The sequence below is a fragment of the Mus caroli genome, unplaced genomic scaffold (genome assembly GCF_978045245.1).
Source record: "Mus caroli unplaced genomic scaffold, Mus_caroli_1 scaffold_2, whole genome shotgun sequence".
In the NCBI taxonomy this organism is placed as follows: Eukaryota; Metazoa; Chordata; class Mammalia; order Rodentia; family Muridae; genus Mus; species Mus caroli.
In genome coordinates, this window is record NW_028227257.1 from 175,685,617 (window position 1) to 175,709,740 (window position 24,124).

At 43.2% G+C, this 24,124-nt stretch overlaps 1 protein-coding gene across 5 annotated transcripts in view; it reads right to left on the bottom strand.

The window, feature by feature from the left end:
- Usp6nl (USP6 N-terminal like) overlaps nucleotides 1-24,124 on the bottom strand; it is a 123,405-nt gene that overhangs the window by 24,619 nt on the left and 74,662 nt on the right. For 4 of the 5 annotated variants that reach the window (XM_021154013.3, XM_021154009.3, XM_029470742.2 and 1 more), the window contains 4 exons: nucleotides 22,638-22,677; nucleotides 13,028-13,108; nucleotides 6,723-6,830; nucleotides 785-894 (listed from right to left, as the gene is read on the bottom strand). In XM_021154013.3, the coding sequence (XP_021009672.1) occupies nucleotides 785-894; nucleotides 6,723-6,830; nucleotides 13,028-13,108; nucleotides 22,638-22,677 (339 nt within the window). The remainder of the gene's footprint in view (nucleotides 1-784; nucleotides 895-6,722; nucleotides 6,831-13,027; nucleotides 13,109-22,637; nucleotides 22,678-24,124) is intronic. The other variant, XM_085835212.1, reaches the window with a different exon arrangement.

Genomic DNA, 24,124 nt, shown 5'->3' on the forward strand with positions numbered 1-24,124 from the left:
TGTGTGAGCACCAAAATGACAAGGGCAGACTGTAATGGTCAGAGCTTGGCAGCCATTCCCTCATGATGCAGCAGAGTCCTAGGTCCAGCTGAGATAGGTTTATACACGTGATCAAATCCACTGTCCGTTGAATTTGAGCTGGGGAAATTATCTAAAACTGACTGAACTGTGTGCTTCAAAGCCTGCTGCTTCCTGGTCAAGCCAATCTTAAGACATATCTCCTACAGTTTCTGTTTTGCTGGCTGGACTCCGGAAGACAGAGACCAGCAAGACAGGCCCTTTCCCTTCACACAGGGGCGCAGTGATGGCTCACCCACCCACAGAAGTACAAGCGCTCTGTAGGACTCCGTACAGTAATTTCTTACTCACGTCCTTTTCTTTTTCACAAGTTCCACTTATTCATAAGGTTATCACTGGGGTATAACCTTATTACAAACAGTTTTCAAATACATACAAGTTCTTACTTCTATAAATGCCCTCAAACTTTCAATTCACCTGCCTCAGCCTCCTTAGTGTCCACAAAATATTTTTAAGAATTTTAAGATCATAAAAGTGGCCCCTTACCAATTTTACAGCATGTACAATGTCAGTGTTTTAAAATGTTAAATTAAATTAGATCCCAGTTTCAGTCAACATGAATTCAAGTGACCTGCAAAAACCTTTAGGACCTAAATAAAGGCTGTAATCCAAACCAGACATTCTAAACGCACAGTTTACCGTAAAGACTCTAATAAAGACCATTTACACACGCCAGGCACATTTCGTAATATCGAACTCTACTTACTTAACACCGTATCTGTCTCTAAACATAATGTGGTCCCTGAATGTGCGGTTCACGTCAAGGTCTATTTGTCTGATATCAGGTGAACAACCCCGTGCTCTGTGTTTTAATTTCTGAAGAAGAAAGAGAGAGGAAGAAAACATACTTTTATGAAAACTAATTGCTAGAAGTTGACAATAAATAATAATACTTATTAAAAACTTTTTTTGTTTGTTTGTTTTTGTTTTTCGAGACATGGTTTCTCTGTGTAGCACCCGGCTGTCCTGGAACTCACTTTGTAGACCAGGCTGGCCTTGAACTCAGAAATCCGCCTACCTCTGCCTCCCGAAACCAAAACAAACAAACAAACAAAAAACCTTTTATCATTTATATATTGGCAGGAATAGGGCTAAGAAAGGTCTAAGCAATATAAATAGACATATTTAAAAACCCTTCCTTCCTTCTTTTCAAAGCCCTCTCCTTGCCTCCCTTTCTCTTCATGGAATCAACAGTGAAAATTAGGGCAGAGAGCTTCCAGAGTCTGCAGGACACCGTGTGAGGAGTTCCTTTTCTCTCTGGCTATTTTCTTTCCTTGGAACTAGGGACTGCGGGATTTGCTTCACCTTCTACATCCTCATAGGGAACTCAACAGCAAGTCTGAAGTACACTGTAGAACTCTCAGGACAGCCTAGCAAACAGTAACCAATTTTTTTTCTTCATGTCTTGGTTTTATTGAGACAGGGTCTCACTATGTAGCCTTGGCAGTCCTGGAACTCACTACATAGATAAGGCTGGACTTGAATTCACAGAGCTCTGCCAGTCTCTGTCTCCTAAATGCAGGGATCAAAGACATCCACCAGCAAGCCTGGCCTAGTGACCAACTTCTTCAACTCCCTCCCAGAGCAGTCAGGTGTGCTTGTGTCAGGCTCCTCCCTCTGGTCTTAGGGCTTCCTTCACCATGTGCTGAGGTTCCCTTCGCTCTGCTCTGAGCTTCAGTCCCCGATTCCTGGGTCTGGTACATGTCCCCTTTCTTGGTATATGGCCTGGCCCTGAAGGATAGCATTCTCCAATAGTTACTGAAACGGGCACACAGAAGGTAAAGGTTTGGACTCCTTCAATAGCTGCTGACTTATACTTTAAATGACCGTGGAAGCCGTTTCAGAATTCTAGACAGAAAGCATTCTTGCTCACAAGGCACCACTTTACTATTCTCTGGCCTCCCATGCTGTCACTGGGATTCTCATTCTCTGTGTGAGGTCTCTTCTTCTCTGCAAGTTGGTGGGAGCACTCTCCATGTTTGGAAGTTGCCTGTTTCTTTGCCTGATTTGCGTTTATTCTCATCTGACTTGGGCACTTTCAACCTAATAGCTCATTTCTCATCTCTGCAAAACTGTCTTTAATAAGTGCTAATTCCTTTATCAATTCCCCTCTCCTCCTTGCCCTGACTCCACTCCCTTTCTGGAGCTTGGTTATTACAGTGTGGGATCTCCGAAGCAATCAGCTCATTTTCTTGATGTTTCTCTATTAGTGCTCATATCTATGCCTTTAAATTTTATTTTCTGAAAAATTTCTTCAATTGTTATTTTCAATTAAGTTTTTTATTTCTATTATATTTTTTATATTCTTAAGTTCTTTGTTGTTATAGAATGTTCCTTTTTATAGTTTCCTATACTTGTTTTATGGATGCAATACAGATTTCATTTCTCTGAAGATATTAACAACAATCTTTTAGGTTTTCTTCTTATTCTATAATCTGTTTCTTACAAGTGTATTTTTCTACTTGTTTTTACTAATCTCCAATTTAAGTCCCTTTCCTCAAATGACTACTAATATTTTGTTATCAGCTTTTACTTGAAAGTAAGATATTAAACAAAATTGTGTGCCCAGATGGGCTTCCCAGCAGTGATGTCACTGCAGAGTGGGGATGCAGCCATGGTGACTCTAGTGTTGATCTTCTTGTACTGTCACATTTCCTGACAGTCTCCTCCCAGCTCCTGTTGGGACCACAGGCATTTGACAGATAGTGTTCTTGGGTGAAAACTAACTGTCCGAAATGCTGGGTCTTATGCTCCCCTGCAGCCCTGGACTGGGGGACGTCCTGCTCTCCCACAGACTTCCAGCCATCAGTGTCCAGCTATACCTTTCCTTGCAGAGGTACCTGCAGGCGGCAGCTACCAAGTCCTGAGGAGACATAAGATATATAACCTGTGCTGCTCCAGTCTCCTCCACCAGTCAGGACTCCACCGCTCAGGCCTGCACGTTGACCGCATGCCTGCCTGCACTCTATACTCCAAGCGGAGTAGGTGCTATTTCTTCCCTTTTCTTGTTCCCTACAGGTTTGACTTTCAAAACCCTCCTGTCAGTTTGGTGGAATCCTCCTTTCAAGGGAAGTGAAGCTGAAGTGTGACTGTTTCCATTGCTCATCTTTAACCAAAAAGATGATTAACATTTACAACTTGTACTTACCTATGTTTAAGTATGAATAACCATCCAGAGATGGATTCATTTATCATATACTGGTAATACAAATTATAGCTAAAGTCAACTCCAATAAATAAATAAATATAAAACATAACTTTAACCCCTAAGAATAAAAGAGTGGAGTAAAGGCCATGTGAAAATGTCTAGAACAACATGGGACTGTCATGTATGTGTATACATGTTAAGTACTGTCCGTGTGTTTTGAGGTGCCACATGTTGCAGCTTTCTGAAATACGAGAATGGGCTGAGGAGTATAGCCCAATGGGATAACATTTCTCATTCATATATGTGTGCATGTATACTAGAAATATGTGTATACATATATATGAGAAATATATATATACATATATATGAGAAATATATATGCATATATAGGAGAAATACACACACACACATATACATATATATGTGAGAGGACCCAAGTTTTATCCTCAGCACTATAAAATACCCCAACAAAAACATGAATAACCACAGTATGTTTGAGGGTTTTGAAGCTATACAAATATCAATCTGTATATATTTGTTTTTTAATATCTTTTATTGTTAAGGAAATGGTCAAGTGCAGAGGCCTTGCTTATTCTAAAGGCCTCCTGGTAAAAAAATGAGATGTCAAAACTTAGGAAGAAAATTTTTTAAGGCATGACAAAGAATATCTTAAAATAATATTTAGCTGGAGAAAAGAAGACCCAAACATATCTATAAAACTGGCTTTTCTCAGACATGAAAATCACAACAAAGACCTTATGACAGAAACAAAGCCCAGGTAGGTAGATAAAAATGTACAGGGCAGAAATACCACTCATGTTTTCCAATATTTACAAGTGAATGCACAAGACACAGGGAAACAAGCACAGCTCTAACCTCACCGTGCGCGCGCGCACACACACACACATGGAAAGTAAGCACACCCAGCCACCAGCCACAGGTTGACCTTTATCTACATTATCTCTAGTCACAGTGACTCACTAATGAATGCTTTCACAAAGAGAAAGATCTAATGAGCCTCTAAGCCAAGGCGGTGGCAGAGCAGAGGGCATGAGAAGACGATCAGCAGCTCTCTGCGGGCTCCTCCTAGAACCAGGCTCGATTGTGGAGGCCTTGTGACCATGATGGACAGACCTTCTGCATTTTAAGGTGTGCTGCTAAATACAAGACAGACAGGTACAAGTATGCTATAGTTACATAGTTGCCTCCGAGCCCGAGCTGACTAGATTTGAAGTCCCGCTCTTGGCTCACCCTGGGTGAAAACCTTACCCTTACTAAGCTCAGGTTCCTCGTCTGTGACATGGAAGGATAATTGTACAGAAAACACTACTAAACGCTGCCTGGTGCCATAATGGCAAGAATTAAGTAAGATAATTCCTGTAGAGCATTTAAACAATGCCACGAAAGTATTCAAAAGAGGTCAGGGCTCCTCAAGGTGAAATAGGGAAAATGTGTTTAAAATACAGTAAGTACTATGACGCTTCAGTCTCAGCTGGAGGGAGGGAAGCAGAAAGGGCGTTCCAAAGTGCCTTGAAACCCAACCCCCTTCACTCCCGTCCTCACTCTGTCTAGCCCACTTTCCTGAACCACAAAAGCTATTTCTTTTTGTTATTTCTCCTTTGTTTTGCGGTGTGAATGTCAGGCACTCCCCTGTAGTAAACATCTCCATACAGTCCCATCTCCTCACAGATAGCAACATGTGTGGATTCTGCAGCTCTATATGTTTGCTGCCTAACACTAAACAGAGCTCTGCTCCAAGAAGGGACCCACAAGCCTCAGGTGCACACAACATGACAGGCTCCATCTGACAACACCTTGGTAGATTAAACAACGAAGAACCAGTTCACAGAGATGGGTAGGCAGAAACATAAGCCACTCTTGTAGAGGAACAAGGAAAGAGTGGTTGGGAAAAGAAGCCATGATTAAATGATGTCGTGACAGTGACTGTAAGGTTTGAAGGCAGTGAACTGAGTACCACGCTGGAAGCTCTAATGCTCATTTGTTTTGTTGTTATTGAGTTTACTAAACTACTATCTGACACTAACTGCTCATAGGATGACTTTATATAGGAAAAGCACCCCAAATAAAATGCAGCAGGTTGAAGGGTGTCCCCAAAGTTTACATCTACTCAGAACCAGTGTGTGTGTGGCCTAATTTGGAAAAAGACTTTGAAGACACCATTAAGCTCAGATGGTTCATTACAATAAAACTTAAGCCCAAAGTCTGACATCTTTATCAGGCAAGAGACACAGACACACATGTGACATGTGACATGTGACAAAGAAGTAGAGAAGAAGCTACAGAGCTACAAGTGGAAGAACACTAATAACTGGGGGTAGCCACCAGAGGCTGGTAGAAGGCCAAGAAGGAGTCTTCCTTCCCTGCAGCCTTGAGAGCAGCCATGTCTTGCAACAACAGAACAGGCTGTTGTGGCTTTTAGTCACCCACATTATACCTCTTGGCCCTGAAAATGAGTACAGTATGCAGATAAAGGCACTTTGGACTCTCGTTCTTTTTTGTGTTCCCTCACTAACTAGATTTCTACTGAGCACCTACTGCATACTGGAGTTAAACAGTGTGTGTGTATGTGTGTGTGTGTGTGTGTGTTCTCTCAGGCATGCCTCACTTTGAACATGAGCTCTACCACCTTGACACTAATAATAAATTCTCATCAGTAGTCTAAAATAACTCCAAACTCTAATACTCTGAAATACAAACTCATTGCCGGTGTGAAGTCCTGTATTCTCAGAAAAGCAGTAACATCTACCTACTGCCTATCATCTTCCATTTGGTAAACTTTCTCTGAGTTCATCCAGGGAAAATAAAGTGCTTTTACAACTGACTGGGTTTAAACTTGTTTCTCTTCTACCTCCAGTTGGTCTGTTGTAATTCATCCTATTTGTTTTCTATTCATTCCTACTATTTCTATCTAGTCTATTCCACTCATTTTCTAAGAACATACTCTAAAGCCTATGGCTCTAAGAATTTTAAATGTAAAGTTCTTATTCTTTTCAAAGGTTGATATAAACTTAGGTCTAGAAAGAGTATGGCTGAAATGGTAAGGAGGTATATTTAATCAAAGTATCACTCAGCAAAAGGTCTAATTTTTTAATTCATAAATAACAAGATGGAGATACCAAATTGTCTTGGAAACAGATTTTTCCTTATTCAGACCTACTGCACAACCACATACAGGCAGGTGCTGGAGAAAGGTTTCTGTTTGTGTCCCCATAAGCTCTAACATGATCCAAACCTCCTTATTTACAGAACAAGTAAGTGTAAGTCGGTTTTCCTTATAAGTATGCCTCAGCACTAAGGAGTTACTGTCAGTGATCTGAGTTGATTGGCACTAACAAAACAAACCAGTAAGTGCCAAAAATCTCCATGGAATGTGATCTCAATACAATGTCAAGGGATAGGAGAATATCATATCACCTTAAAAACTGGAGTTATTTTGCATTTTAGTTTCAAAGGCATAGTGGGTTTAGCTACTCACACTATAAAGGTCTCTTGTTTCTTCTTTCATTTTAGGGATCTCAAGAAGAAGGGCCCAGACTTCACCTCGGAGCTGGAGTGGAATTCCTTTGTAAATTCGTCGATGAAACTGGTTAAAACAAAGGAAACTAGACAAGGTTACAAAGCGACAAAAGCTTAGACAGTCCCTTCCACGGAGCCACTTGACTATTACAGAGGTGCCCCTTAGAGTTGCAGAGCAGAACGGATTCTATTGGTAAACTGGAAACATCTTACTTGCACATTTCCTTGTTATACACGACCTTCCCCTCAAGGAGTGCAGAAGGCACTGGTAACCTCTTTCCTAACACCACCTCCCTGGAGCACCACCTCAGGCCTCAGCCCTTCATCCCTTTGTGGAAATGGCACTAACCCCATCTGGTCAGACAAAAACAGTGGGCAAATCTCCATTAAAAGAAGACAGGGACTCCTACTCCTTCCGCAACTGTGTGGGGAATGAAGTCCACGTCTGTGCACATGGTGGGCAAGGGCTCTCTACTGCTGAGCTGCATTCTCAGCCAAAACGCTGATTCCCAAAGAAATAGGCACCTAAGTAGCCATGGTCAGTCATACGAGGTCCTTGAAATATGCATGCAATTACCCTGAGAACTTAAGGCTCAACAGACGTCCCTCTCTTATATAATTATGTATTTACAGTCCACTCAAAATAAGTGTCAGGGTCATTACAATGTGATACATAACAACATTTTGAAATGTAAAAGTGCACAGGCCAACTAAGAAATGATTGATAAATTATGGCAGGAGCCTTTAAGGAGAGTTTGGGGTTTTGCATATTTCTTTAGACTTTGCAACACTTGTTTATACCTAATGACGTATCTAGAATGAAACCCAAGTCTAAGCACTACAGTCTTTTGTTTCATATACAACTTATAGAAATAAATTGGAAGGGTGTGTGCATGTATGTGTGCGTGTGTACGCGCGTGCGTGTGCGTGTGTGTGTGTGTGTGTTGGGAGGGGTGGGTACATGTGTGCAGACCTATCTTATACATCTGTAAGCAAAGGCCAAATAGCATAGGTGATATTCATGATTCTTCAAGTACTGTTTACTTTCATCTTTTGAAGCACGGCCTCTGTTAGTCTGGCACTTGCCAGGTAGGCTAGGCTGACTGAGCAGGAAGCCCCAGGATCCACCTCTTGGAACCTCCCCAGACCTGACTGTAAGTTTGTACCACCACACCCAGAACCTTCAGGTAATATCGTCAGCGGTTTGACTGTGACTAGGTGTGGAACTGTCTACTTGTAGTACCCTGTGACCTGTCACAATAAGACCAGGTGTGGAACTGTCTACTTGTAGTACCCTGTGACCTGTCACAATAAGACCGGGTGTGGAACTGTCTACTTGTAGTACCCTGTGACCTGTCACAATAAGACCGGGTGTGGAACTGTCTACTTGTAGTACCCTGTGACCTGTCACAATAAGACCAGGTGTGGAACTGTCTATTTGTAGTATCCTGTGAATTTGACAAAGGTTTGGATTCTACAGCATTTCCAATTTTGGGGAATCAAGTTGTCACCGTTAAAGTAAGAGAAAAAAAAAGCAAGAATACTCCAGAAAGAAATAAAAACCCAATGGTCAACAGGCTATTTCACTGTTAAAGTAAGAGAAAAAAAAAGCAAGAATACTCCAGAAAGAAATAAAAACCCAATGGTCAACAGGCTATCAAGAGCTGGGTGCTCAAAAGAAGCCCTGACATGTTGTCAATGTCCTTACCCGCGGTACCAATTTACCCTGGTCCTCACTAGCCATTTACTACACATAAGCAGTCACGGTACACAGGAAACTATCAATGTCCTCGCCCATGGTACCAACCGACCTGGTTTCCTATACATAAGCATTCATTATACATAGGAAACGATTTTAAACTCATTGCTATATGTGTGTGCCATTTAATTATCCCAGCAACTCAACTGTACATACATGGAAAGTAAATCATAAAGAAGATAAATAACTTGCCCAGTGATAAGCCTAAAATGTTACCAACTATTTAAGAGAAGGAAGATCCTATGTAAAAGCCCAGTGCAGTAGCCTGTGCCTGTAATCCCAGTGCCAGGGAGGCAGTCAGGAGAGTCCCTAGGGGTTGCTGGCTGTCCACTCCAGATAAACTGATGAGCTCCAGGCCAGGGGCAGAGAGCCTGTACCAACGATGAGGTGAGGGCTGGGCTGGCGCTCAGTGAGAATGCTTGCCTAGCACGCAGAAGGCTCTAGGTTACATTTCTAGTATGAGCAAAACAAAATGACCCAAGTCAAGCCTTGACTTGAGGCTGGCTGCCATGACAATGGGAAGGTGGCTCTGTGGGTGAGAGTCCTGGATGTGTAAACGTGAGGACTGAAGTTCAACTCTCTAGCACCATGGAACAGCTGACTGTGGGAGTTCACTGCTCAGCCAGCCTAGCTAAATGGCAAATGCCAGGCTCAGTGAGAATGACCGAGCAAAACAGCAGAGTCCAAATCTCATTTCCCAGCATACAATGCATATCTGCATGTACAACCCCCCATTATACACAGGCAGTAAGGTCCAGGAGACTGAGGGCAATACTGCTGCCAACTCTGTCCTCTCCCACAGCATATCCACACCCACAAATAAATATTGTGTGTGTGTGTGTGTGTGTGTTTCAAGACAAGGTTTCTCTGTATAGCCCTGTCTGTTCTGGAACTGGCTCTGTAGATCAGGCTGGCCTTGAATCCTGAAATTCCCCTGCCTCTGCCTCCTGAATGCTGAGTGCTGGCATTAAAGTTGTGCACCACCATCCCACCCCTCCTTACCCCTCCCCACCACCCCCCACCCCTCCTCACCCTGGGTGAGTTTATATTTCTAAAGATCAAAGATCATCCTTTCTGGACCACAGCATACTGTTTTGTCAGAATTATTAAAATATATGGAAAAATGATTGAAAATGTTCTTAAAATTCAAGAGTGGATAACATTAAAACAATGGTAAAATAACTGAACTTAAGAAGAATATAAAAAGGTATCTCTGGCACCCACCCAAATATGCACACTAAAAACTTAACAGAAAAATAATGCTGATGTTCTAAAGTAAGGATTTACGGTTCTTCATCTCCAGACTTAGCCACAGGTCCAAGTCACCCAGGAAAAACTATTTTATACGAATGCCTCAATCCTTCCCTGTCACCACTGCCTACACAACACTACATAGTAAGTACTCACAGCACATGCAGATGCTGGCCACTGGTCCCTTACAAACACCATCGCATTTGAGTGCAGGAAAGTGTATCTGGGGACTGTGGAACCCGCCCTCTCAGATGCTATGGGCCACTTATATGCACTTGTTGTGGCTGCACATTTTTCCTTCATCTTGTCAATCATCATGTAAGTTTTAGAAATTTTGTAAAACATTAGGCACAGTTTACTGACCAATGGTAATGCCATGTCCATCTGCTGATCTTTCAATTAGCCTGTGATACAAGCATACATCTCACACCTACAGGGAAGGAAACACACAAAGCCCCCGCCATGGAGGCAGGCCAGCACTGTGCACACAACACAGGCAACACAACTCCCGAGGAAGCTTTCACCGAAGCTTCACCCTAAGACTCCAAATAGTCTCCACCAGAACCATGTTTGTATGAAGGCATTTTTGGAACTTTTCTGCATTACTACCATGTAAGCAGGGACTCCAAAGAGAAAACATTCCTCCCTCTCTTTTGGAAGAAACAAAAATAAGATGTTACCTTTTTGTATCAGTGCAATTTAATGTATGAATTGAAGGTGACAATTCTTTTAGAAGGTGCATTCTTTTCCACACCAAATTGGACCATATATATTATCAAATGATTCTACCATCATAGTTATGGAAGAGTGCTTTAAAATTATACATCAAAGAAATAGTTCTGCTAAAATCCCTCTTAATGGGAACTGCATTAGCCAGAGTTGCTGTCAAAGTAATAGCGTAGTGGAAAGAAGTACTCATCTTTGCAGAGACTGACTTACTTCGACAGATGCGTGTATACTGGAGAATAACATAAAGCCGTACAATTCTACAGATACCTTATTAGACTAAATGTGAGACACTGAAGTGTAGGTGAGACGTTCAGAAGCACATCCTGTTATCATTGTGATAACCACAATCTGTCCACAGAGGAGAAGGAGCTGTCACTGCGAGTGGATCTGAGGGTGTGCGCTATTAAACAGGAATACAGACGCTGCACCTAATTCCCCGCTCTGAAGTGATTTCTTTTAAAAATATCTTAAGTTCTAAAACCAATACTAAAACAAAGACTCAACAAAACAAAATGAACTTACTTTGCTGTAAAATAAAATGTAAGAGTTTGACTTTAAAATAAGGATACTTGGGATGCTCAACAAGAAAGCGAAGTGACATATCTCTGTGAGGTATACCTCAACCAGGAGATCTCCCCAGGGGGTAAGTGTCCTCTTAGGGCGGGGCACAGTCCTCATGAAAAACTGAAGAGTCCTATAATAAAGAGCCCTCACTGGACTTTGCTGAGCTCTGATTCTCTCCAACACCAGGACACAGCCTTTCCTGGGCACTTTACTTACTTAGTCCTTTTCATTTCATTTATTTAATCCTCACAGCAACTCTAAAAGACGGTCACTACTGCTGTCCTGTGTTACAGCTATTGACAGGCTGGAGTGTAAAACCAGGATACTCCACTCTAGGCTGCCAGAGATGTCAGAGCTATGAAAACCCAAAGACCTGATGTCCTATGGAATTCTATTTATACACGTGTGTGTATATGGGAGGGGGTAATTTCACGGGAACAGTATAAGAAATACAGGCCAGTGACATGCTCAGCAGGTAAAGGTGGCCAAGCCTGACAACCTAACTTCAAAAAACAGCGCCCATATATGGTAGAAGAGAACCGACTCTTCAACATGGTATTCTGACCTCCAAATGTACACTGTAATACATTTGTTCCCATATACATACAGACACTAAATAAACGTGATTTTTAAAATTTAAAGACTAAAGAAATAGAAAAAAAACCCTCTAAAGTTGGCTATATGTTTTGCTATAGGATTTTTTTCTTTTTTAAAAACTTTGCACGGCTAGCTAGCATTTATTAGGTCTGGTCTACTGGCCAGGCTAATGCTAGTTTCCCAAGGTTAGCCCAACAGACCCCCAGAGCCCTATCCCTTTAAAATCACACCTGTGTACACATGGAGGAGCTAGATGCAGAGCCACCTTTATTACGTCTGTGAAGGTCACTCATGTGAAGGTGAGATGTCAGTGGTTTGCAAGCATAAGGCCAAAACCATTTTCCAAGGATGGACACATGTCACCTTTCATTTCACTGTGATTTTTGCACTGACAGGAGAGAAAGATGGCAGTGAAGCTCCAACTACTGGGCACAGAACAAGGCAACAGGGCTACCTGAGTTATTCCCGCTACTGTGCTTTCTACAATGATTTAGAAAATCAGGTTCACAGAGGAGTGGTCCTGATGCAGCACAGAATGCACTAAGTGAATAAACTCTAAGCTCTCGGGCATAGGCTGCAGCAATGCATTTGTGCCACTCCATACAATGGTCACTGAGAGAAAGGCATTGCCTAGGGCTTTGAGGATAATCTGCACCTCTCCTCAACCTCACAGAGCACCATTATACTCGAGAGAGGGAACCACCTGACTGCAGTTTTGTGCCTGCTCAGATTTGGAGCCGTGTGTGGCAGACATTTCCTTACAATAAATACACTGTGTGTGTTGCTCCTGACAACAAACTTGAAAGGCATGCTGCGGGACTCCTGTGGCCAAGTGAGGACAGCTTTATTTATGTGGGCACTGAGGATACAAGGCAGATCATCAGGCTCGTACAAGGGATCTGTGGTCCCCGCCGCTCCCCAGCTCCCTACCCCCGCCCCCATTCCGATGCTTGGGTTAAAACTTAGCATGGATTCAGTGCAGACCAAAAGGAGGGTTCCTGAAAGCTCTGGAAAGGAGAACACTCCTGCTTCCAGAAAAGTGTCCAAAGGCAAGCCCTTTCCTGAGCAACAGGATGTGAATGTGAAGTCTGGAACTACAGCAATGTCTGAGCCCAGAGTAGAGCCAGAGCAGAGACAGGGGACGTCCGGACCCAGCAGAGCAGCTGAACCCAGTGGCACTCTGCCTCTGCTCCATGCAGGCAGCTTACCTCAGACAGTTGGAGCCACTCTCAACTAGGGATTCTACTATTTCCAACAGGAAGACTTCTAAGATCAAACATTAGGCCTCAGTAAACTAAAACCTCCCAAGTGAGTACAGAGGTAAACCTTGGAATATGGAAGGACAAAGCCCGTCCCGTGCATACCTTCTCGGTGTTCTTGTATCTCTCCCATTTTTTCAGCATTTTCAGCCACTTGGAAGTCCTTTCAATTTCCAGTTGCTTTTGCTAAAAGAAAATTCAAATCTAATGTTACTGTTTGAAGTTTCTTTACATATAAATCACAATGTAACAAAGCCAAAGAAAATGTTTTCGAAGTTACACTGTCCCAGAGAGCAAAATGCCTTGCCTAACTTGTTTGTAATCTGGATGATATGAGACTAGCATCTACTACAGTGGAAAGCTGAATCGTACATCATGCCTCATGTGCGTGAGGAGACAGCGATAGGGCCTGTTTGTGGTTTCTAGTATTTTAAAGACAATCAGAAAAACTATGTATACTACAAAAAAAAAAAAAAGAAAAGAAAAGAAAAGAAAAATCTGAAGTATTCTGCAAAGCAACAAAAAAACCTATAAATTTCAATTCTCCTTTATTTAATTTTACTAAATTCTAGCAAGTGTTTTTGATGACTAAGTTGTTGGGTGTGTGTGGTTTTTTTTTTTTTTTTGGAAGAATTCAATTTAGTAACTGTGTAATTAATATGTAACTAGCTCCATGGTAGAGAAACAATGTACAAATGTAAGTCACAGTTGTCACCCTGAGACTCTTCATTCATGTGCTAACACAGAGAGACACATGCCAAGGCAGGGGCTGACATGATATAGAGCTGGTGGCAAGGTCCCGTGAAAAAGTTATAAAGGACCCCACCTGAGGACTCAAAGATTATGATGGGCTTTGTCTGGTGATGTGGGAGGGATACATGTGTTTCCAATACCATGTGGCACTATCTAAGGAGCTGACACAAGTTCCCAAGAGCTTTAAGAAGGAACCAGACTACCATGGGGATGTGCAGGCAAGTTACCACAAAAAGGGCTTTGTTCCTTTCTTTCTGGGTTCCAGGAAGGGAAATACATTTTTCTCTAAGTATTTAGGCCTGGGAGTGTAATAACTATGTGATAAAAGCAATAAAAGAGCAAACCGCCCAGGAAAATCAACAGCTCTATAGATCAGCTTACAATCTGGGTGTGCGCTCCTGTCAGCCTCTGGGGCAGGCCTGAAAGTGAGGCTGCAGATAGAAAGAGCCTGCAGGGCAAGTCTCAAGGGCAGAGGCACTCAGAACAGGCAGGTTCTCCTGTGCTCTGAGGTCACCCTTTCTGTCTCCAGCTGCCATCCTGTCTTCTTTCTAACACAGGCAGTCCTGTTCCCTGGATAAAAACTATGGCTCCTCACTGACTGGCCCCACTCCAGCCTCAAACAGGCAGGCAGTACCCTGGCAGATGGCACACCCACCACCAATAATTTTAGATCTAAAAGCATACATTCCCCAAGGAAAATCCTGAATTTAGGAAACAATTCTCACCAATGAGAATGTTTTTTATAGAACTTACCTTTAGGTATATTCATAAAACTCTGTAATTACTTTCTAACTCTTTAAAGTTTTTATGAGTTTTTGTAATAAAAAAAAATCACTTGTGAGCAAAAGAAGTTGATTCCCTTTTTCAAAAGGCTAAACAGCCCTTATTGCATTATCAGTAATGAAATGATGCAGACGGGTCCAGAAATACGTTTAATTTTACAACTCAGTGGGGCACTGAAATCTAATTAATGTTTTACTAATGTGACTTTAGAGAAGGCCAAACTGTAAAGAACCAGAGACTGTTCTGTGTCGCCATTTGCTGTGTTGTTGTTACTCCACATCCTCCTCTGACCCCCTGAAGCAGAATTCCCTTTTCTACCAACAGGAAACACCCAAATAGCACAAGCCAGCAAAGATGACCACACACTCAGCCAGGCGGCCCTCTGACTTCCACTTTTATTACTATGAATTACCAATAAATCACTTCAGGAAGTAGTCATTCTTTTTTAAGATACATTTTGTATATTAATGTTTGCCATAAATTAGTTTAAATGTTATGTATCCTGAAAGAATAAGACATATACACACCATTTTCAGAACCATTAAGCATGATTTTCTTTCTTCTATACATATAAGAAAATATACCAGGGCTGGAGAGATGGCTCAGCGGTTAAGAGCACTGGCTTCCAGAGGTCCCGAGTTCAATTCCCAGCAACCACATGGTGGCTTACAACCATCTGTAATGGGATCTGATGCCTTTTTCTGGCGCATCTAAAGACAGCTACAGTGTGCTCATATTCATAAAATTAATAAATAATTCTTTTTTAAAAAAGAAAAAGAAAAGAAATTATAGCTTGGATAATCTCTAGTGTAGGAGTTTAGACTTCTATGTTAGTTGAGCACTACAGAGAGTGCTGACTCGGCAATACCATCATTTCAACTATACCAGACCTGAATGCCCATCAAAGTAACCCTCTCGACCCATCAGTAATCCATAGTCAAACCCACTCTCTTACCAAATACACAGACGCTGACTGTCCTAACAGGTATTTTGAAGAAATAACGGAAACCATATTTGACAACTGTGAACTGTGTTAGTATTTTGTGTAAGTTCTGCCCCAGTTACCTGACAACTGCCAGGTATGCCTGACTCACTCATTATAAAAGGGACCACTTGCCCCTCCTCCCTCTCCCCTCTCCCTCTCTCTTGCCTTCCTGCTCACACTCTCTCCCCATTCCCCTCCCACTTCTCTCTCCATGTGCTCCTGGCCGGCCTCTACTTCTCTCCTCCTCCTCCTCATCTTCCTTTCTCTCCCCCTCCCCTCTCTCTCTCCCTCCCTCTCTCTCTCTCTCTCTCCCTCCCTCTCCCTCTCTCTCTCTCTCTCTCCCCCCACACACACCCCCACCTCTCTCCCTCCGCCCTTACTACCCTTCAACTTCCCTCCCCATGCCCTGAATAAACTCTATTCTATACTGTACCATCACGTGGCTGGTCCCTCAGGGGGAAGGGATGCCTCGCTCGGCATGGGCCCACCAAGGCACTCCCTTCCCCTACACCTGACTGTACACCTCCACAGAACATATTCCCCCTCTTTTTATCTTTTTATAAACACATCATTAAGTGCCCCAGAAAAACAGGCTACAGAACATCAGTGAGTCATGAATTCATTTACAACAAACTAAAAGTAAAATACAACAATGTAACAGGAGTCCTATCTGAGATGGTGACACTTTCAACTCAAACCTGTCTGTCCTGGATTGTACTGTAACATATATCATACTTCTGTGACTGACCACGGTTTGTTATTTATCTGCTTGTGGCAAAATATTCGGCCACATAGGAGACAAAACTCAGAGCGTAATTGTGAGGGAGTTCTGGATTAGGTTAACTGGGGTTGGCTGGGGTCTGAATCTGAATAAAAAAGGAGAAAGTGACTGGAGTCTCAGGGTTCATCTCTGTTGTGGATGCCATGTGACCAGCTGTGTGTGGTCTATGATGACACTGAAGACTGCACTCAGGTCTCACACAGTGACCATAGCTATGTTATAGACCCTCCATTAACAGTCCTCTGCTATAGAGTTTAGACAACTTTCCGGTTGGTGATCACCTGAAGTGCTCAAGAGATTCTCATACTCAAGGAGGGCAAGGAATCTCTGTGCCTCGGTTCCAACCCCATGCATACATATTCCATTTGGCTATTCCTGAGAGGACTGTTTTTAGTAAATGGATCTAGTAAGTGCAGCACTTTTGTGAGCTGCTCTAGCAACCCCAAACGGTCGTGTGAACCTTTGATTTGGGCTCAAGATGCCTAACGGTGGGGACAAGGAACTTGAAGAGGCCACCTCTTGTAGCCAGGCAGGACCCCACTCACCCATAAAAATTTCAACCCAAAATTTGTCCTGTCTAAAAGAAATGCAAGGACAAAGATGAAGGAAAAACAGAAGGAATGGCCAACCATTTAACCACCCCAACTTGAGACCCATCCCATGGGCAAGCAGCAATCCCTGACACTATTAATGATATTCTGTTATGCTTACAGACAGGAACCTAGCATAACTGCCCTCTGAGAGGCTCCACCCAGCAGCTGACTGAAACAGATGCAGACACCCACAGCCACACATAGGACAGAGGGGGACCCTTAGGAAAATGGAGGATTGAAGGCCCTGAAAGGGATAAGAACCCCAACAGAGTCAACTAACCCAGATCCAAGGGAGCTCTAAGAGACTAAGCCACCAACCATACCCAGGCTGGACTGAGGCCCCTAGTACTACATATGTAGCAGAGGAGACTGCCTTGTCCTGTGTCAGTGGGAAAGGATGTGCCTAATCCAGAGACTTGATGCCCCAGGGTGGGGAAATAACCAGGGGCCACCCTCTCACAAGTAAAGGGGAAGGGTGAGGTGAGGGACTCTGTGAGGGGGAGGGCACTGGGAGGGGGCAGCATTTGGGATGTAAATAAATAATTAATCAAGAAATTCAGCTGGGCCCTCAATCTGCTACTAAGTTGCAGGTCTGTGACAACTGTCCACTGAGGAGAAACTCCAACATCTGAGGTGCTCCATACTGAGCAAAGCATGACAGTAGTACACATTTTGGTCCCCCCGAGTTGTACAGTAAGGACGTGTGAGTAAACGCTGCTGGGAGTCACCCATGCCTGGATCTCACCAGCAGAGGTCAGGAGAGGATAAGAAGTACAGGAAACCTGGCCACTGCAATGTGCAGTCACTTAGCAGTAAAACGAAGGCGTTCTTTAGAAGAAATAAAGGAGGACTGGTCAGATGGCTGAGGGTAAAACACTGGCCAGCCACCACGCCTGACTGGAGTTTGACCTTCAGGACTCACACGGTGAAGGAAGAAGAGAACCAACCGCTTGCTGTAAGCTGTCCTCTGACCTCCACGTGCCCACCACAGTGGCACATATGCACATACATATGTGTATGCGCACACACAAATAAAATAAAAAATTTAAAAATGGAAGGCTTTCATATTTTATATATTATGCAAAATACTGCACTGCATTTCATAGCTTTAGCTATGAAAATTCATAGTTTTATATACCCTTTCCTCCTTATTAAAAACATCAATAAGCTCAAGGAAATAATATAATCCATTATTAATATTGTTCTCTACTGGATAAATATAATGAGTGTGTTTGTTTATTTATTTAAGTGCCTATTTGGGGGGACCCAAATTACTTTGCAAACATCACATCAATCCTTTTATGAGGGAGGGTTACTGTCCCTATTTTAAATGGGAAACGTCCTACTTTAAAAAAAAAAAGTAGATGGGCAGAGCCACGATTACCTGACAAGACAGACATCAGTACACTAGACTTCCTAAGCACCAAAAAGCACAGCTTCAGCTGCACACTTTGCAGAGTGGAAACTTCAGCAGGGCAATGAAAACACAGATAAATCTTTATCATGTGACTAGCATGGCAGAGCTCCGTCACTAGGTACAGAGTGCTACTTTCTAACCCTAGACTACTTTGCCTGAGTCTAAGTGTGTGTGTGTGTGTGTGTGTGTGTGTGTGTGTGTGTGTGTGTATCAGGCCATAGACCTGGTATAATAACAGACAGAGTCAGAGCCACAGGTCACCAAGCCTGACAACCTGAGTTCAATCCCCAGTGCCCATCTGGTGGAAGAAGAGAACCAACTCTCACATGTATGCTGTGAACACACACACACACACACACACACACACATTTATGCAAGCATGCACAGGTGTATTCACAAAGGCAGGAAAAATATTTGAGGCAATCATCTAATAAAGACATGCAGTGTGTGAAAGAACAAAGCACCAGAGCCCTCTGTCCCCAGGAAAGGCTGACAGTAACCGTACGAACTGTCCTCACTTTACTAGTGTAAGATGAAGAGGATTTCAGGCCTGCTAGCCTACAACTCTCTATGGAGACCAGATGACCTCAAGCTCTACTTATTTGTGCCTCTCAAGGCCTGTGGGATGCTGATACCAGACAGGCATATGAATGCTAAGATTTAATGAGCTCAACCCCTGGGACCTGCTCTGAAACAGGTAGCCCTGACACCCTACTGAGGACATGGACACTAGATCACTAGCATAAACACCTGGAGTTCTCTATGCTGATGAAGTATCTAGATAGCTCCCCCCACTCCCATCCCACCCCGCCCCGAAGAGTTCAATGAACTGCTCTTCCTGGGAATTCCTTCCCAAAAAAGGTATTTAATCCCTGGTTCACCCAGAATAAAGTGTGTACATTCACACCCACCATCAAATAAACCAGTATGAACAAGTGGATGGCTGCAAGGAAGGCCTTCATCGTAAAGAGCCCCACCTAGAGCTCCCGAGAGGAAGGCCTTCCCTCCTCCAGCCCCTCCAAACTCTCGGCACTCACTCTGAATCGCTTCCGTCCATCCCAGACTCCACTTTCCCCTCTCTGTCTGGTACATGCCCAGAAAAAAGGGTAGACCTGTGGATCCCAGTTCCCTCTCTCGGTGCTTGGCGCTACACAGACAGTGCTAGGGTAAGCAGAGGAAACTGGAAACCGCTGTCGACGCCCTGCTTTGGATTTTGCCCTGCCTTCTCCAGAAGGCCTGCAGGCTGGGCACCCCCAGAGAAACAGGGCATGGTAGGACACTCAAGTGCTTAGATTAAAGGCATTTTAAATAAATTATTAAGGTATACATAGATTACCTTTTAGTGATTCTCAATTATATTAAGCCTTTAAACAAGAAATTAATTAATTAAACGCATACTTGCACTGGATAAGAATTTTATTATACAGCTGAGTCTTATTTTAAAAAATTAAGCAAGATTAATTTTCAAGTATGTACCTTTAGCTAATCTGTCTTGCATTTCTTTTTTATTGGCATATTTCTTGACTAATCTATTTACTAGCTGGAAGACTCTAAGGATTTCTCAACCAAAAAATTACAAATAGTGAAGAAGGAGAGACGTCAACACTAGATTAATACATTTTTATTTTGCCTAATCAATTAAGCTTTGTTTAAAAACAAACAATTTCAATTCTCTTCTCCCTAACCTTTCAAATATAGGACACTGCAACAATTGCAGACTCTCTGGTAGCTTCTAAGTCAATATGCTTAATGCTATAATGAAGGATAACAACAGCCTAGTGTGAGAATCAGAGGGAGAGATCCTCAACATAAGTAACACATGAATGTGCATACAATAGAGAAAGGGAAAACAAAACAGACAACATGAGAGGAAGGTGAGGGGCGGGGGAGGGAGAAGAAAATTAACACCAAGGGGTAGAAGTTTCCAAAATTAGGTTAGATGACCAAGGACAGCCACATTCTATAAGTGACACTTAGATAACTTCTTGGAGAATGTAAAAGGGCTGAGCCTTGAAGCTGCTTTGAGGACAGCAAAACCCCACGAGAGAAGAAGCCATGGGACAGCCTTGCAGAGGGGCTCTGCTTCACGCTCACACTCAGGAGACACCAGAGCTGAAAGAGTGGAGGTCATACAAGGGTAGAGAGTAAGCCACCTCTGCGCTCCGAGGACCATTCTTAACCCTGGAGATGGAGCAGGTTCTGATCAGAAAGTGTCATGTTCTTAACTCATTTTGACAGGATCATTTTAATCGTTCACTGAATAGTAAGGCTAAGAGAAAGGGCAGAAAGACTAAGGCAGAAAGACAGGAGGGTCCAGAGGAGAGCAGAGGGGACAGGGGAGCACAAGTGGAGAAGGTACCTGGAGGCAGAGCTCACAGCACTGGCTAAGAGATGAGATGGGGTCGGAAAGTTTCAGACTTTCAGACTCAGAGACAGCTGAGGAGACTATGGACTGGAGTCTGGAGGAAGGAGCCAGTATTAGGCCAAGGAAAAGATCAACATTCAGAATCTTAAAGTATGGGGGTTTATTTTGTTTGTTTGTTTTTTGTTTTTTTGGTGACACAGAGGGCAGGAGACAGGGAGGGAGAGTGGAAGGGAGAGAAGGAAGGAGGGAGGGAAGGAGAGAAGGAAGGAAGGAGGGAGGGAGGAGGAAGGGAGGGAGGGAGGGAAGGAGGGAGGGAGAACTACTGTAAGAGGGGTTAGAGACCATCTATAATGGCTACAATAAAATCTGAGGTGAAAGAAAAGCTGGAGCTGAGGAAGGGGTCCTGTGGTGGTATCAGTGGGTCAGGATTAGTAAAGTCAGGATACAAGAAGTGGCAGGCAGAGGCTTGTTACTCAGTCATGTTGCTGTTAAAAGTCCTGTCAAAGCCTCTTGGCTACGGCTATTACCAGAGAACGCAGCAGCCTAGCAGCTGCCTGAAAGAGGTGTTCACTGGTGGTCTTCATAGATGGAGAATAATTCTGTTCACATCTTAAGGTTTTGCTACAATTTTGATTTTCAGAAAATTTTGATCTTAGAAATCTTCCTAAAATATTTTTTAATTACATTTTTAATTTCATCTGCATTGTCTGAAGCTCAGCTCCCATCCTCAGAATACACAGAAACAAAATACCTTCACTTTTCATTCTCCGATTCATTTTAGGAGAGAAGGGGGAAAAGTAAGGAAATTCTAAGCAGCTGAAACTTCCCGTCCCTACTTCTCACGCACACCCATCTCCTCAGTAAGTAGAGTGAAGAAATGTTTCAAGAAAAGCGGACAGGTTTGCTGTGCCGCTTGTCCAAGTCCTTAGAACGCTAACGTAGTTAACTGACCACAGGAAATGCTTCAGTCATGACTTGGGGGAAGCTGACAGAATCTCATGGACAGTTGCTTTCTCAGAGTTAGGGGTCTACAGTGGTGCGTTAGTATCCAGCGGGCTCGTAAGGATGCTTGGGACGCTGTACTTGTAATGACTCACTGCTGTACCCAGAGATTACTGTAGCTGTCGGGCCTCCCTCGGAAGCTTCTTTTTTACAGTGGAAGGTGATAAACAGAGACTCACAACTGTTCGAGGTGTAGAGAATAGGAATTATGCCCTAAATGGAACATCTATCCCGCATCCCCTCCTCCAAGGCTCAGATACGATGATGGAAGAGTATAAGAGCCAGAGATGGTGGGTATTATAAGGAAATGATTTTCTAACACTCTCAGCAGTTGTGACAGCATGCATGAGATCTACACAGGTTAAGCCAGACAAAATCCCATCATGGAGAGGGAGGTGGGCAAGAGGCCACACCCAGTTGCTAGCCTAGAAGCTATTGGCAGCTGATAGCTGTTGGGAGGGGGAGAGACCATTTTCTTTAAGGGCTGACCATTCTCCAATAAGGCCACACATCCAAGAGTATGCAGGCAGCCAAAATTTGATGGGTTTAAAAACAAAAAGAACCCAAAGCTGAGTGGGCAGGGAAGGAGGGAGGGGCGGGAGGAAGGAGTGACCAAAATACACCGTGTGGACAGCTGAGGGAACTAGCAAACGCTGAGGGAAACTAGCCAAACAGAAACCACTGATGGTACGCATGCCTACTCGATGTGGATGGATGGACAGACGGACGGACAGATGGGCAGATGAAAGTTCCTGCCACAGAGAGGCTATTTCATACACGTAGAATCTGAAGCTGGGGCTGAACATTTTAGAGTGCTCTCCTTTTTCTTACTTTTAAAGAAAAATGAGAATTTCATAAATCCTCCTAAACCCATGTCATGCTTATTTTAGTTACTTTCTTAAGAGTGGCATCATTATGGTCAAATTCTGACAATGCCAGCCACATACAATACAGCACTCAAAAATGACAAAGGCAGAGTCTATTCCTCTTGAGGCAATTCATCAATAACTACAAACAAACAGAGAAGCACACTTACCCGGTCCGCAGCTGCATTATGGTACGGGAGCTCCTCCTCGCTGCAGAGAATAACAACAAACACGGAATGGTTGAGATCAGAGCTTTGCTTTGCTTTGTTTTGTTTTTCCGAGACAGGGTTTCTTACTGACTGCATCCTATGTCATTCCTGACTCTAGAGAGATTCGTGCTTCATGTTTCTCCTCTACCAGATTCAACAGAAAATCCACCCTGGTCTATTGTCGCAACATGCCTCACTTAAACACAGCAGTCACTAGCCTACAGGGAACAATCCAAAGTCTGTCTCACTACAACAATCCGACCACACAAAAGTCATGTATCGAGAGGCTGCCATACTCAACATTTCTATTATGGCAGCCAGTTCTGTTGGAGAACAATCCCTAGACCAGGGTTCAGTCACGGCAAACAGTAAATGTTTTAGGCTTCGTGAATCCCAGCCTTTCTCATAGCTACCTCACCTCGACTGTGCTGGGACGCCCGTCCTCACACATTAGGTAAAGGAAGCTCCACACAACTCTACCAAGCTAAGTGGCAAACTAGACACTAAAATTAACATAAAGAAAAGGACTGAAGCCAGGCCTGGAGGGCCAGGACCAAAACCCCAGCTAATCAACAACTGCCTGGGTTATCAGTGAGTTCAAAGCCTATATGGGCAACTTAGTGAGACCCTGTCTTGAAATAAAACTGTAAAATCAGAGTTTGGAAGTCCAGAAGAGATGGCTCAGCTTGTAAAGTGCTTGCTACAACAAGAAAGAGGACCAGAGTTCAATCCTTAGCAACTGCCAACACACACAAAGGTATGGGGAGATTCACTGGAAAGGCAGAGGCAGATCTCTGGGGCTCACTGGCCGGCCGGTGGGCCAGTCTAAATGGCTGGGTTACAGGGTCCAATGAGAAACCTACACTGAAGGAAAAAATGATAGCTTCTGAGAAACATCCAAGGTTTACCTCTGGCTTCTACATGCATGCATACATACATGTGAACATGTATACACATGAACTCATATATTTGACTGAGTGTGTGCATCCCTCACACAGACAAGCACACAGAGATGCTGAAGGTGTAACTCAGTGGTAGGGTATGGTATGTGCCTGGCATGAGTGGAGCCTTAGGTTTAATTCCCAATATCAAAAAAGAAAAGAAGAGGAAAGAGAAGAAAAATTGGCTTCCAATGGGCTGGAGAATTTAATGTTAAGTACCCTGAGACTCTTACATGAACTGTCAGTAATAAATGAAGCACTGTGTATAGACAAAACTGATCTCGGCAGCTCTCTCAACAGTTTGTATGTTCTGGCAACAACATGTGCATATTCTTGCTTCCATTTTCTCTTGAGATCAAGGGGCACCACTTTTAAGAACATGACAGATTATTCACAAGTCTAGTGTGTCCTATGTCATTCTTTGTTTCTCTGAAGAGTCCCTACATGAACCATTTAGTCATAGCAATGAAACTGACAAGGGTCGTATAAAGCCAGAAGAGAACTTAG